Source organism: Clytia hemisphaerica, unplaced genomic scaffold (assembly GCF_902728285.1).
Source record: "Clytia hemisphaerica strain Z4C2 unplaced genomic scaffold, Clytia hemisphaerica genome assembly, whole genome shotgun sequence".
Classification (NCBI taxonomy): domain Eukaryota; kingdom Metazoa; phylum Cnidaria; class Hydrozoa; order Leptothecata; family Clytiidae; genus Clytia; species Clytia hemisphaerica.
This window is the reverse complement of record NW_027103253.1, coordinates 601,917-617,784: the sequence shown is the minus strand read 5'-3', so window position 1 is coordinate 617,784 and position 15,868 is coordinate 601,917. Positions and strand designations below refer to the sequence as shown.

At 35.5% G+C, this 15,868-nt stretch overlaps 1 protein-coding gene across 1 annotated transcript in view; it reads right to left on the bottom strand.

Moving 5' to 3' along the window:
• Positions 1-15,868, bottom strand: part of LOC136797887 (ATP-binding cassette sub-family C member 4-like) — a 38,232-nt gene that overhangs the window by 7,306 nt on the left and 15,058 nt on the right. Inside the window, exons 15-24 of the mRNA XM_067054469.1 lie at positions 15,584-15,680; positions 14,763-15,011; positions 14,086-14,247; positions 12,796-12,833; positions 11,626-11,867; positions 6,520-6,599; positions 4,923-5,073; positions 4,517-4,753; positions 1,659-1,951; positions 549-704 (exon numbers count right to left, since the gene is read on the bottom strand). Of these exons, the coding sequence (XP_066910570.1) occupies positions 549-704; positions 1,659-1,951; positions 4,517-4,753; positions 4,923-5,073; positions 6,520-6,599; positions 11,626-11,867; positions 12,796-12,833; positions 14,086-14,247; positions 14,763-15,011; positions 15,584-15,680 (1,705 nt within the window). The remainder of the gene's footprint in view (positions 1-548; positions 705-1,658; positions 1,952-4,516; positions 4,754-4,922; positions 5,074-6,519; positions 6,600-11,625; positions 11,868-12,795; positions 12,834-14,085; positions 14,248-14,762; positions 15,012-15,583; positions 15,681-15,868) is intronic.

Here is a 15,868-nt window from a genome sequence, read left to right as displayed (position 1 = left end):
CCATTTTCAGCCTCAAGTTCCTTATAAATGTGTTTCTTATAAAAAACGTGGATTTCGAATTTTCGAATTTTCGAGGGAAAAACATTTGCTATGCAAATAAAGAAAGATTGATTAACTAAAGTGTGTCCCAAAAAGGCGGACAAATTTTTATATAAAGTAAAATCTTCAAAACTCATTATCTTAACTGAACATAGAATGATTGAAATGAGATTACAATGCCCTGTTTAATTAATAGATATTCAACTCCCAAGATGGTTTTGAGATTGAAATATCTAAGTATATGCAAATCATACAATTAATTTCGCAGAATATTGCAAGAATATAAAATCATCTATGTGAAAAAAAATATTATTGCAAATTCAAATATTTTTTAAATAACCCATAGTCAAGTTTCTCACTGATCGACTTTAAATATCATTAAAAAACAACCAAGATGGTTTTGAGATTGAAATATCTAAGTATAATGCAAATCATACAATTTCGCATAAATTATGAGGATTCTATTTTATATAAAAACGCTTTTTTCGGGGCAAATTATATATTCTAACCTGCGGGATAACAGAAATAGATTGTCTCAATGTCTTCAAACGTAAATCTGCAATCGGATAGCCATCAATACGGACTGTTCCCACATTATTTCCAAGCCGGAACAGCATGTTCAAAACGGAACTTTTGCCGGAACCTGTTCTGCCAACAATGCCAAGCTGAAAAGAAAAATTAAACGCTTACAAAATGATGTCGGGTCTACCACTCTTTGAAAAGATATTCGGCAGAGAAATGTTTTCAGATGGAAATATTAACAGAAAATTGGAATCGAATTGATGAAAAATGTTGCAAGAATAGCCATTTTCTGAAGAGTAAATCCTTGCCTTGATCATATAAAATCATCACTGTGAAAAAAAAAATCAAAAATATTTATTGCAAATTCATTTATAACCCATAGTCAAGTTTCTCACTGATTGATTTTAAATATCATCAAAAAACAACAAAAAGAAAGTTTTTTTATGTTTTGAATTTTATATATTATTTTATATATTATATGTACTGTGAAAATGATCATTATACAGGGTTGCCACAGGTTTGCCAAGTTCAAATTTCCAGACTTTTAGTCTAAAATGCCATGTACTTCCAGATTTTTTACCTGAAAATATCAGAGAATTTCCAGATATTTTGACAAAAAAAACAATATTTTCCTGACATTTTATCCATTAGGAAGGTTTTCAGTCTTTCCTTAACATCATTTGAAAGGCCAGATTGAGAAATACAACGCAATGAGAAATTTAAGAATGAACACGATTTAAAGATTTGGTTGCGAGCGTAACGAGCAGAAATTTTTAGGAATTTCAAATGCCAGGGTAAAAGTTTCCTATTACCGGAAAGTTTACTAGGCTTCATTCAGGTCTATTTCCTTCAAATTCTATTCTTTTCCAGACATGTATGCCAACTCCAGACTTTTCTAGACGGGTATGCCAATTCCAGACGTTTTCCAGACTTTCCAGACATTTCCAGACTTTAACCTAATTCCAGACATTTCTGGCAGACGTGGCAACCCTGTTATAGTGCAATTCCAGGGCTAATTTAAGGGCCGGGCTGATTGAAAAAGTTGTCACAAGGGCCGGTGCAAAAGGGCTGATACGGGTAATAAAAATATAACAAACCTTTTCATATGGACGCACAGCCGTGAAAATCTTTTTCAAAACGTACGGTAGCGATTTGTGATATGAAAAGGAAGCGCTTTCGAATGTCAACAAACCATATTCCGGCCACGTGTCTCGTAAATCTTTATCCGTACCCTCATCCCGTTCTGGATGTAGGTCAGCGTATTGAAAAGCACGTTGTACCGAGGTCATCAGGTTATCAACCTGTGCGCTCTGTTGAACGCACCATTGGAACATTCCACTTAATAAGAGCACGTACGTCAAACTGACACCAACCAGCCCTTCGTCCAATTCTAAATGTTTGAAGCAAAAACAATAAACTAAACTAATGACGTTTTTTATATGATCCAATAGATCTATTTTTCGTGATTTTCAGCCAACCAGCCCCTCGTCCAATTCTAAAGATTTGAAGCAAAAACAATAAAATAAACTAATGACGGCTTTTATATGATCAAATAAATCTATTTTTCGTGATTTTCAGCCAACCAGCCCCTCGTCCAATTTTAATGGTTTCAACCAAAAACGATAAAAAGTCTTTTATAAGAACCAATGGATTACATGTCTGAAAGATGTACCTTATTACAAAAATATTATTAGTCATTTTATTAACATGAATTGAAAAATTTCGTGTTAATAAAAAACCCTTAATTAAAACCAACCGCTGTTTCCTTGAAAAAGCAGAAAAATTCGTGCTAATTTCATATCATGTTAATTTCAAGGCCGTTGAATACTTGTCTAGTAATATTCGTGTAATAAGGTATACTCTTAAAAAACATATACTTAATCTAGTTAGTATTAGTCTTTATACGTAGTCTAGTAGAAAATCCAAACATTTTATTTTTCTATAAGTATCAAGGTACCGGAACATTATTTTATCTGAAGTTATCAGCTGGCCATGGCTTGAAATACATAACTTTTCTATCTTAAAGGAACTAATTTTCGCGGGATCTAATTTTCGCAGTCTAAACGCAATTCTTGGGAATTAATTTTCGCGATTGAAAAATGATGGTTGATACAAGGAGGTTAAAGATATCAGAGAAGAGATAAGATCAAATTTAGAAAGAAAACTTACCAATATATCTGGCGAGAACATTGGCTACAAAGATGGCTGACACACGGAGGTTAAAGATATCAGAGAAGAGATAAGATCAAATTTAGAAAGTAAACTTACCAATATATCTGGCGATAACATTGGCTACAAAGATGGCTGATACACGGAGGTTAAATATATCAGAGAAGAGATGAGACCAAATTTATAAAGAAAACTTACCAATATATCTGGCGATAACATTGGCTACAAAGATGGCTGATACACGGAGGTTAAATATATCAGAGAAGAGATAAGATCAAATTTAGAAAGAAAACTTACCAATATATCTGGCGATAACATTGGCTACAAAGATGGCTGACACACGGAGGTTAAAGATATCAGAGAAGAGATGAGACCAAATTTAGAAAGAAAACTTACCAATATATCTGGCGATAACATTGGCTACAAAGATGGCTGATACACGGAGGTTAAATATATCAGAGAAGAAATAAGATCAAATTTAGAAAGAAAACTTACCAATATATCTGGCGAGGACGATAGGTGCAAAGATGGCTGATACACGGAGGTTAAATATATCAGAGAAGAAATAAGATCAAATTTAGAAAGAAAACTTACCAATATATCTGGCGATAACATTGGCTACAAAGATGGCTGATACACGGAGGTTAAATATATCAGAGAAGAGATAAGATCAAATTTAGAAAGAAAACTTACCAATATATCTGGCGATAACATTGGCTACAAAGATGGCTGATACACGGAGGTTAAATATATCAGAGTAGAAATAAGATCAATTTAGAAGAAAACTTACCAATATATCTGGCGATAACATTGGCTACAAAGATGGCTGATACACGGAGGTTAAATATATCAGAGAAGAAATAAGATCAAATTTAGAAAGAAAACTTACCAATATATCTGGCGAGGACGATAGGTGCAAAGATGGCTGATACACGGAGGTTAAATATATCAGAGAAGAAATAAGATCAAATTTAGAAAGTAAACTTACCAATATATCTGGCGATAACATTGGCTACAAAGATGGCTGATACACGGAGGTTAAATATATCAGAGAAGAAATAAGATCAAATTTAGAAAGTAAACTTACCAATATATCTGGCGATAACATTGGCTACAAAGATGGCTGATACACGGAGGTTAAATATATCAGAGAAGAGATAAGATCAAATTTAGAAAGAAAACTTACCAATATATCTGGCGAGGACGATAGGTGCAAAGATGGCTGATACACGGAGGTTAAATATATCAGAGAAGAAATAAGATCAAATTTAGAAAGTAAACTTACCAATATATATCTGGCGATAACATTGGCTACAAAGATGGCTGATACACGGAGGTTAAATATATCAGAGAAGAGATAAGATCAAATTTAGAAAGAAAGAAAACTTACCAATATATCTGGCGATAACATTGGCTACAAAGATGGCTGATACACGGAGGTTAAATATATCAGAGAAGAAATAAGATCAAATTTAGAAAGAAAACTTACCAATATATCTGGCGATAACATTGGCTACAAAGATGGCTGATACACGGAGGTTAAATATATCAGAGAAGAAATAAGATCAAATTTAGAAAGAAAACTTACCAATATATCTGGCGATAACATTGGCTACAAAGATGGCTGATACACGGAGGTTAAATATATCAGAGAAGAAATAAGATCAAATTTAGAAAGAAAACTTACCAATATATCTGGCGATAACATTGGCTACAAAGATGGCTGATACACGGAGGTTAAATATATCAGAGAAGAGATAAGATCAAATTTAGAAAGTAAACTTACCAATATATCTGGCGAGGACGATAGGAGCAAAGATGGCGCAAATGGAGAAGAGGGTCACCACAAAGTTGAGGCGCTGTCCGAACCATTTCATGGAATATAAGTACATTAACCACCCCTCTGTTTGGTAATCTGCGCATGCGTTGAATTCCTCCATCAAGACGTCATGAAGAGCGAACGAACGAATAGTTGAAAGACCGTCTAACGTGGAAATGACGTGATTGTAAAATGGTGTACGGGCTGAAATGTGAAATATGGTCAAATTTCAATGCCTCGGAACTCGATTAAACTTTAGTCCCCCTATGTGTGTTCAAGTTATGAAAACGTAAATACAGAAATGATACCCCCCACGTTAATATTATTTCATGGAATAAGAATGAAATGAAAAACAAAACAAAAACATTCTTACACGATGCTTCAAGTCTTCTCAGATCACGTGACGTTTTGACGAAAAAGTGACGGAAGCCGACGAAGAAGCAAATGATGGGTAGCAGTAGAATACACAAATATGGTACACTTAAGCAGTTCATGATGAAAATGGCCAGTGTTAAGAAGGAGAGCTGAAATGGAAGAGAGCATTGGGAAATTAGCGATGTCGAGATTCTTGTCAATTGAATGGAAATGTGTTTACCATTTTACACGTTTTTTTTTAAGAACATCCAAAATTTTGGAAACTTTGAATGTTCTTACCATGTTCTTATTTTCATCATTTTATGAGTATTTGTTATTTGGTATTTTTGTCCATTCTCCTTAGAAATCTGAGAGTTGGTAAAGCCTCAAAATGTTCTTAACTTTTTTTTTAATATTATCGCCACCACTATGTTATATAGTTTGTTCTTATAAAAAACGAGTAATGACGTTACGAGTAAGTCGTGCCTCTGTAAAACAATTACCCAAGAGACCCTCACTATATTGGAAGTTTATCGCGGCTTAGGTCATAGCATTTACATAAGGCTTCCAGGGATTCTTCTCCCATCATCGGGCAAAGTGGCCGGTCCCCACTTGCTCGCACTGCGATCGCACTTTTTGGCTTCAATCCTTTTTGCTTGAAAAAAAGATTACGTCATAAAAATGTAGCGCGCGCTCGAAAAAAAAAGTTGAACACATTTCAACTTTTTTCAACCGTTACGTCAGATCGCGCCAATGGAGTTGCTTCATTTTTCTCCACTGTTTGATCTTCATTTCTCAAAAACAAGTGTAAATCTTCTTTAGAGGGTGTGAATATCTACGTTATCATATAACGCCAAACTTCCAATACGAAAATCATTGGGCCGAAGAGTGTTAGTAATCGTATGACTTTGAAAGCAATTCAAGAAAAATAGCCCGAAGTTTATTTTGACGTTTTTGGAAGTTGCCAGAAGCAGAACGGAGTTATTTTTTTTTTATGCATTAAGGACCGGTCTCCACTTTCGCGCGAAATGGGCGACAGTTTTTTTAAACCTTTTTTTGCCTAAAGAAAAGATTACGTCATAAAAAAGTTTCGCGCGAACAAGAAAAAAGTTGAAGGAAGTTCTACTTTTTCATCCGTTACGTCAATTTCAACCAATGGAATTGCTTCATTTTTCAACCGACCAATGAGCTTACAAAAACGTCAAAAAGTTTTTGCTCATGTCGCGCGAAAGTGGAGACCGGCCTTAAGCTTCTTTCAACTGTGTGACTTCTTCGAATGTTCTCCAACTTTTGACGTTACTTTAAACTTTCAAAGCTCCTACAGTAGTGAAAAAATCGAATTTGCGAAAGGCTTCTATTTTTCGAAAATTATCAAAGTGGAACTCGCCGAGAAAGGAAATTAAAATCCCGGTTCCCGGTGAGGTGCTAGCCTGTTAGACGAAAACCGTTTTTTATCGCGATTTAACATAAAACAAAGAAAAAATTTGGTTTGTGGGAAGGCACTGGCTAGTGAGGTGCTCGCTATCGGTACTTTTACACTAAATAGAAGCCAGTCATACAATTAACTCAATCATCACCCTTGATTGGCACATTCCATCTTCAATGAAAAGAGATACCTGTATCATATCGTTGAACGTCCATGGCAGTTCTTCATCCATTGCGTAAATGTCTTTCGAAAATCGATTCAAAATTTTCCCTGAAGAAGAAAGAGGAGGGAACAGTGATTATCATTCAGTACAAATTTCACAGGCAAGGGCTGACTTCGACTTTTACGACAGCTCGATAATTTGGTTTGGCGATATTATACATAAGGCAGAACTAAAAATGCAATAAAACTTTTACTAGGCACTTTAGGCCGATTTTCGAACTTTTAACTACCCCTGTCAAACTTGGTTCATTGGAGAGCTCTATCTTTTCTCGTTTCAACGAGGGGTCACTGACCTCTGTAACATTTATAGAAAAAAAGCTATTGGATTTTTTGTGAAGCTAATTGGAGCAAAAATTAGCGGATTTTTACTACAAGGAGCCTTCCAAAAAGTGGGCAAAAAACAGGCATTTTTTTAGTCAAAAAAACTTAAGGTTGAGCAAGTTTTGGCTCTAACCCAAGTTTAGGTAAACACTTTTTCGATTTTTTTCTTTCAGGTGATCTTTGATCATCATACTACAGGTTGAAAAAAAAAATTTGCTGAAATTTTACTTTTTCGCAGAATTAATACCACTTTTATGCAGGGAGGTAACGTAAAAACGAGAAAATCCGGGGGTAAAAGGTAACTAAAATCGCAATTAAAATTCAGGATTTCGGTATTGAATGTCCATTTTGATTCATTTCGGTGCTAAAAATGGTGTCTCGTGATACTGAATGTAAAAATTTACAATTTTTCAAATTTTTGGCCCAAAAATTAAGAAATTTCAATTTTAGGCCAACTGATGACGTCATAAAATTGTTTTTTGAAATAACTCTTGATATACTTTGATTGCAAAGCTAAAATTTTGCACACTGAAAGGTATTGTGGTAAACTAGAGTTTGAAAATTTTTTTTTTGAAAAAATCGACGACGTCAGCATTTTATTGGAAAAATTCGATTTTTGCTTATTCCGCTGACGTCAGCAGAAAAAATGGAAATTTTTTGATTTAAAAATTTTCTTTACCTGAATATCTTTCAGTGTGCCAAATTTCATTGGCTAAAGTGGTTTCAGTCGACAAATATTGAGGATTTTAGATTCGATGACGTCATAAATGACAGATGGCGTCATAAATCCATTTTTTTGCAATAACTCTTGAAATACTTTGATTGCAAAGCTAAAATTTTGCACACTGAAAGGTATTTTGGTGAACAAGAGTTTGAAAAAAAAATTTTTGAAAAAATTGATGATGTCAGCATTTTATTGCAAAAATTCGATTTTTGCTTATTCCTGCTGGCGTCAGCAAAAAAAATTCAAAACTCTTGTTATTAAATTTTCTGTACCTGGATATCTTCCAGTGTGGCAAATCTTATCGTTTGAAGTGGTTCCAATCAACAGATATCGAAGAATTTAGATTATTGCAAAAAATTAGATTTTTGCTCACTTTTACTGAGGTAAGCCAAAAAATTGAAATCAAAGATATAGTATACTATATCTTTCCATGTGCCAAATTTTATTGTCTGAATTCGTCCCAGGCAACAGATATTTAAAATTTAAAATTGGATGATATCAGAAAAACGCACTAAAATAAAAAGATGGAGTTGAAGAAAATTTTGAAAACTATCATAAAAAAATGTTTTTTTGCAATTCTCATCAAAGTTTTCAAAATTTGGTTTAGATATCTCCTTTCATCAAAACATTTCCACATTCCATCTATTATCTAAAAAATCAAATGAAATAAACACAATATTTCACTGAAAATGACACAGTCGATTTTATTCTTGTAATAAATAACAATTTAAATTAGACATGTTGACAGATGATATAAGTCTAAAAACTTGTTAAGAAATTGCATGCAAATGATAATCATTTTAACACAAAAATAAAAAAATGTATTTGAACTAATATTGGTTTTTAGCTTCATACTAAGACTTCATACTAGACTCCAATCTTAGATATTTACAAGTTACAATATAGACAGTCTCCAGATATTTTGGCACTTTCTTACTCTGATGAGTCTTAGAATGTAAGACTCATCAGAGTAAGAAAGTGCCAAAATATCTGGAGACTGTCTACTAAGGAACCAATGGAAATATGGCAATGAATTTGGAGATATCGAAATGCTGTAAACCTTAGTTTCATATGAAAAAATTCCTTGTCATCAATATTTTATACCACCATAATATGCCAGTCACAAATAAAAGGTTACTTAAATGGATCTACTCCTTTACAGATTTGGATTTTCAGTGCATAACATGTTACTTTAGTATTCATGTGATAATATACCAAATTGTCAACCTTGAAATTGTCACATTTAGTTATTCCTATTATATTTACAACACTTTCCAGCAATCTTTTTTGTGAAATTTGTGTCTTGATAAACCAAACTCCATGACATTTGTATCATTGATATTAAATCACACCTTGGAACAATAGAGTTCCTTGGTCCAATTGTTGCGAGAATGTTTGTCTTTGTTTGTATTTTCATTATATGTGCAACATTATCATTACATCATTGTCAGCAAGTTACATTGTATTGTCAGCTTTAGAGGTTGTCCAACTTTGTTGAATTTGTAATCCTGGCACCTGAATGTGAAAGGAAAGATAATTTCATAATGGGAAATAATCTCTTTTAAAGGACAATGCCAAATGTGTGGTCATTTGCTGAAATCTCCCGAGAAAAAAAGACTCTAAGGTGTGAGACTCTGCTTGATGGTTAGGGCTATGTTTGCCATGCATATATATACTGAGCCATTAAAGAAGTTCACTTGAGAGTACAAAAAGGACAGCAGGGGACATACAAAAAGAGTCACGAGAGCCTACAAGAAGGACCATGGAGAGCCTATACAAGAAGGACCATGGGGAACGTACAAAGGTACACGGGGAACGTATAATAATGTACACGGGGAACATACAATAAGGTACACAGGGAAAGTACAATAAGGTACACGAGGAACATATGCAATAAGCAGTCAGGGAAATCCCTCAATTGTGGTAGTAATTTTTTACTGCAATTGCGGTATAAACGTCACTTTTACATTTTTTATATACCACAATTGCAGTATTCAAGAAACAGAATTCAAGATTCAAGGAGAAAACAGGCAATTTTTGTACATAATTGATCATATCTTTTTAATGCATAGACAAAATATTTTTTCCGAGGATCAGATTCTTTTACTAAAGAAAAGCTTTCTTCGCGTACGATTTTTACAGTCGATGTTTGTTTATCTTTGTCGACCAGCACTATATGCAGCAGTTATAAGCTAGCCACGAATGAAAACTACTGCAATTTCCCTGACTGATAAGGTACACAGGGAACTTGCAATAAGGTACACGGGGAACTTGCAATAAGGTGAACGGGGAACGTACAATAAGGTACACGGGGAACTACAGTAAGGTACACGGGGGACATACAATAAGGTACACGCGGAACATACAGTAAGGTACACAGGGAACGTACAATAAGGTACACGGGGAACGTACAATAAGGTACACAGGAAAGGTACAATAAGGTACACGAGGAACGTACAATAAGGTACACGGGGAACGTACAATAAGGAACACGAGGAACGTACAATAAGATACACGGGGAACATACAATAAGGTACACGAGGAACGTACAATAAGGTAAACTGGGAACGTACAATAAGGTACATGGGGAGTGTACAAAAAGGTATACCCGGGAACACACAAAAAGGACCTATGGAGGGGATACAAAAATACACACCAAACTCATACAAAAAGGACCATGCTGCTCTGGGTAGCGTACAAAAAAGATCACACAAAACGTACAAAAGGACCACATAAAGCATAGACCTTTTTTCAAAGAGGACGTCCTGTTGAATAATTATGTAGTCCAGCCATAAAAACAATGATAGTGTACTGTATCAAGCATATTGTAATAATTATGCATGGTTTTATCATTGTTTTTCTGCTGGACTACATAATTATTCAACAGGGTGGCCTCTTTGAAAAAAGGTCTATACAAAAGGTACACAGGGAAAGTACAAAAATGTACACAGGGAGCATTACAAAAGGTACATGGGGAACATACAAACAGACAAAAAGATACACAGCAACCATACAAAAAGGTACACAGCACAGTGAGTGTACAAAAAGGTACACAGGCGACAGGGATATTTTAACATCTAGTTTTCTTTAGCATCAGACATCAAGACTAAATATATGGGCCACAAAGACAAGTGCAAGCTGTTCCAAATTTATGCTTACCTTCTTCTCTTCTATTCATTAAAATAGGAATGGATATTTCCATGTGTTACAGCTTCTTTCTCCACACTTCTTCTTCTCCTGCTGCTTCTTGATCCGAAATCTCAAAAACCCGTGCAAAATCGAAAGTGATTTTGGGACGGGGGTCATGTTGGAAATTTGAAAATCACAATATTGAATTTTGGCATGGTCTCTAATACACTGGATATAAAGTGTTTATAGTTTTTGGAAAGTTAAGTTTTTGTTCTATAATACTAAGGGTGTGCTATATTTAAAAATTGAGTTTATAAAAAGTTATGACTAAAAAAGAATTTCAAAGCTCTGTAGAATTTTACTAGGAAAAACAATAAATTCGGCACACACGGGAGAAACTCAGGCAGTCCTCTGAGCTTTATACACAATCATTTGTTTTATGAAAAGCTGGTAAAAACCCCTGCCATATTTTGATAGAAGAATGTATACTATTTTTTGAAAAATCGAAAACCCCGTCTTTATAAAAAAACGCTTCCCCGCTAAATTTTCGCGACAGTTTTTAGTCACGTGACTGAAGTGCCTACTTTTACGATGACATCTCGTCCATCGCTTTCGTCATCGAAGAATGAAGATAACTTTAAGCAAATCAAAAAGGGCCAAAGAATTAAAAAAGGTATACCTTTATTTTTACCCTAAAAGTAAGGACAGGATAAGAAAAATTTCACCCTCAAAATACAACGAAATGAGAACAGCAGAGCTTAAGACTTTTACTGGTATACTTTATAAAAAAAAGTGTGCACCAACAAAATCAAAGGGAAATTCTTGGTTGCAATTTCCTTGTTAAGCGTCGAGTCTTGACCAAATGTTCGTCAAAAGAAAAGGTCTCTTTCATTTCCTCACCTGAAGTATTTGTCTCGAAGAAATACAACGGCGCTTTCAGAACAGCATCAAACATTTGATTGTGTAACCGCCGGCTGCACTTAACCAGCGCCGCAAAGAATAGCAACAACCGCACTACGTTGCCGATGACTGCGCCACAGGACAACCCAACAAATATATACATGTTGTTGTCATCATTGTTTTGAATGTAGAGTTTCGATTCGTATGTTTTGTTTTGTGCTTTCCTCTCTTGAACAAAAGCCCTAAAAATTGAATTTATTTATTTAATTTTCGAGGGATTAAATTTTACGGTTAAGCTCATCCGCGAAATTTAGAGATTTAACGGGGAACATAATTTTGCGGATGACACTAATAGAAGACAATACTTTCACGAATTTGTGACTTTTACTGCCAAATTGTGGTTGTTGAAATATTCTTTGATGCCATTTTTTAAGTTTTGTTCAAAAATTTTTTTTCTCTTTCCAGTTTCTATTGGGACCTAATTTCGCGGATGACACCCATATCCGCTAAATTATTTAATCTCCGCGAAAATTTATCCCATTAAAGCTCCTACAAACTTTCACTTCAAAATAGCTGTGAATAATATCAACATGAGTTAGATGACACGGTACGGTTCCATTTCGCTTCGAAACGGGATGAAGCCATTCTATTGGTTGAATTCAAATTCTAGCCACTTACAATGAAACCGTCAAGTGCGAAACATGGTCTTATTTGAGGTTACTCTACAATCGACGCCGAAATATTTGGCACAAAAAGGGAATTCCCTCAAAACCTTAAAACCGCAAGTCATTTTTAAATGCTTTGAAGTATGGTTTGAAAGTAGAGTTTTAATATTAACTTAAGACTTATGACCTTAGGATCTCAGGATCTAAAAGCTGTAAAATATTCCAATAAGGCTGAGAATATAGCCTGGAAGCCACTTATTAACGCCTCCCAAATCGAAAAATGCAATGAAAAAAAGTGGAAGTACTGAACTGAACTGCAATGCTCGCCCGATCTTTAAATTCTGAAAAACGTTAAAATACCCAAAATTGCCAATATACTTCGGCGGCGATTGTAGTGGATGAAAAATTTGTCAATTTTGAAAGACAAAGCGTGTTCATTATCATTTGAAAGCAATGTTGAAAAAGGACTTTCTGCGGACAGTTCGATCAGCGGTTATGTACTTACCATTCAGCTAGCCAGATATCCGCCAATGTCAATAAGACCTGGAACAAAGGTGTGAAGAGGATACCATAATACTTAAAAGGTCTTCGCCTTACAATTTGTTTATAACAAGCTAGATGCTGAATGGACCTACCTGATGATGAAAGTTAGATAGCAATGCGAGGAGAAAAATGAAAAAAATCAGTCAGAAAATATAGCGTTTAGCGAAAATGCATAACACAATAAATTCATCATTGATTGTTGATGGGGGAGAGGGAAGGGTTGTAGGGAAAAAATAAATAGAAAGTTCTGGTCGCAATAATCAGTTTTATTGACAATTATGAATCATGCTTGATGGTGAACGCTGTTATCAATAATGTTTTTGTGTAAAAAACATAGAAATATAAGGAAAAAATCCAATAAAATCTGCAAACACGGCGATTTCCGGCATTTTCAACCGGGAAAAAAATTTTCTCAAAAATCGAGCTCGGCCATGTTTTGAGCGTTGCGAATACGCATCTTGGAGCAAAAAATAAAAAAAAACTAATGATGAAATCTCGAGAAAATGTCAAAAAACAGTTTTTCCGGCATATTTCCGGCATTTTCGGCCGGAAAATTTTTTTTTTCGAAAATCGGGCTCCGTCACATTTTGGCCATTGCCATTTTGCACCTTTGTGCCAAAAATCAGAAATAAACTAATGAGCCAATCTCGAGAAAAGCTGGTAACAGACGAACGGACGGACGGACGAACAGACAACAGTTAATTCATAGGACCTCCACCGGGGTACCCGGAGGTAGGTCCAAAAAAACATAAATCCCTGCAAGGAGAAACGAACTTACCAATTACCCGCTGGCGGTATATGTAGTAAACCTAAGGGTTTTGGCAAAAAAGGGGTGGCGAAGGTTGGTTTCTTTGACATTCCCAAGTCTCGCTAAGTGGTTACAAAAGACAACAAAAATATCTAGTTTTCTTGAAGGGTCGGTTTTTGGAGGTTCGGACCGCATATACCCTGCAAACCCTCCCGCGTGGTGCTTTGCTTGGAATCTCCCAATTTATATCTGAGACACTTCACATTGTCCCTCACCCCATCGCCCACCGTCAACGCGGACTCAACATTGATAGTGGGGTCCGGGGGACAGATTTTTATCTTGCAAAAATGTATTCGTTGGGGAATTGTGGACAAAGCTGAAATATTGGAGAGCTAAGAAAAAACATTTCTGAATTGAGAATGAAGTTGGAACAAAATCGAGACTGAAACGAGCAAAGGGAAGGATGGAAATAGACAAAATAAAATATTATTTCAATACACATACCTGTCCTGTAATAACAGCAATGAAAAGAGATACTGTTGGTAAGGCGCCAATTCCTTCTTTAAAATATCGGTAGTAGATTTTGTAAGGAATGGCGCCTCTTATTGTTTCATAGTCATCATTTCCTTCGAATGCTTCGAAACTGTCGATTGAAGAATGAGCACTCTGGAAATACAAATGAAAAAACAATGTTGTATGTGAAACCAGTTCAAAACTGCCATAACTAGCCGTGCTGAATCAAAAAAAAATCATAGTTCTGAAATCTACGTAAAATTCTGTGTTGTACAATTTAAAAAGACACTTGAAAGTCAGACTTTTTTGATGGAATTCCAAGAGGTTAGATTTTCCATATCCGAAAAGGGTTCGGCAGTGAATGTGCTAACGTCCCAAACATAGACTTCCCCCTCCTCTTTTTCTGGGGGAGCTAGAAAGTTCCAAAAGAAGTTGGGGGCAGATTCAAAGTTTTGTAAAGAGTTTGCCTGCATGTTCTTTAATTTTTCTGGGAGTGGGGCGGGGTAGCTACGGTAAAAGAGGTGACCTGGGGCGGGCTAGTTGATAATAATACATTGTGTCATAGGGCTTGCTGATAAACGGTAACGTGAACATCAATTAAGTAATCTACAAGCCCTCCAGTATCAAAGAAGTGATTTTGTAGATACTGTTGAATGGAAGATTCTAACCTTGAAAGAACGTTTGGATGTTCGAGCTGATTCACAATTATCTACGTTGAGGCTAATTCCATGCAAATCGTGGGCGGAGGGCGGTCGAAGGGGTGTTTCTTCATCCAGAGAATAATGCCACCCATCTTCAGTGTCTATAGCGGAGTCACCATCAGAGAATCCGTCGTCTGTTTGTGGATGAAGAAGCGAGACAAAGTTGACGCCTCTGTTAGTCAGATCTTGCAGTGAACCTTCCACGCAGCTTGCTCCCTTAAAAAAAGTAAAGAAATTGGAGTCCAGTCATGAAGGCTAAATATTTGACTGGCACGAAGAAAATGCTTAATTCGATAAATACATATTAAAAACTTCTCGTACGATTTCTTTGCGACAGAAAGAAGTCATTTCAGTTTATACTTTTTGCAGGGAGAAAAATGACAACCCGGTGGGACCTCCTTTCCAATGGAAAAATATAAAATATAATATAAAATCCTCTCCCCACCGATGAAATAACCTGAGTTCATCCCAATTTGAAAGCTACACTGAGCTCTCATCCCTACTAAAAACCGTAAAATTTTAGGAAACCCAACTGGATTTGTGAGCTGTGAACAAAAACAACTTCCACCAATTTATTTCAATTTTAGGAGATTTCTTATTACTAAATGACGTTGGTTGTAAGCAATTTCATAGATTTTCTGTCCAACTATCTTCTTTAAGGAGATTTAGGTGGTAGAGCAGCATATGCATTTCGTCCTTTTTAGGACTCTTCAGCACTGCTTACTGCTAGCTATATACTGCTTACTTACGAACTATTTATAATACAAATAATTTAAAGCCTGGCTTACATTTTGTAGGTATACAATATTGGTGGAATGTTCGAGAAATTGGATTTGATGTGTGACAAGGATGGTAATTTTATTCTTCAGGAGACCCAGAATGCAACTGAAAAAAGAAAAGAGTTGGTCGCCATTAAAGGTTTTATTTTTGCATGAGTGTTCCCGTTTCATACAAGGACGGTGTCTGCCTATTGTTATATTGCGCTGATATAAGCAAAAAATGTTTTTCTTTTCCTCTTTCTAACCAATCTTGCTCCACATCCGTGTCAATTTAATGTAAAAAAGCTTGGGAAT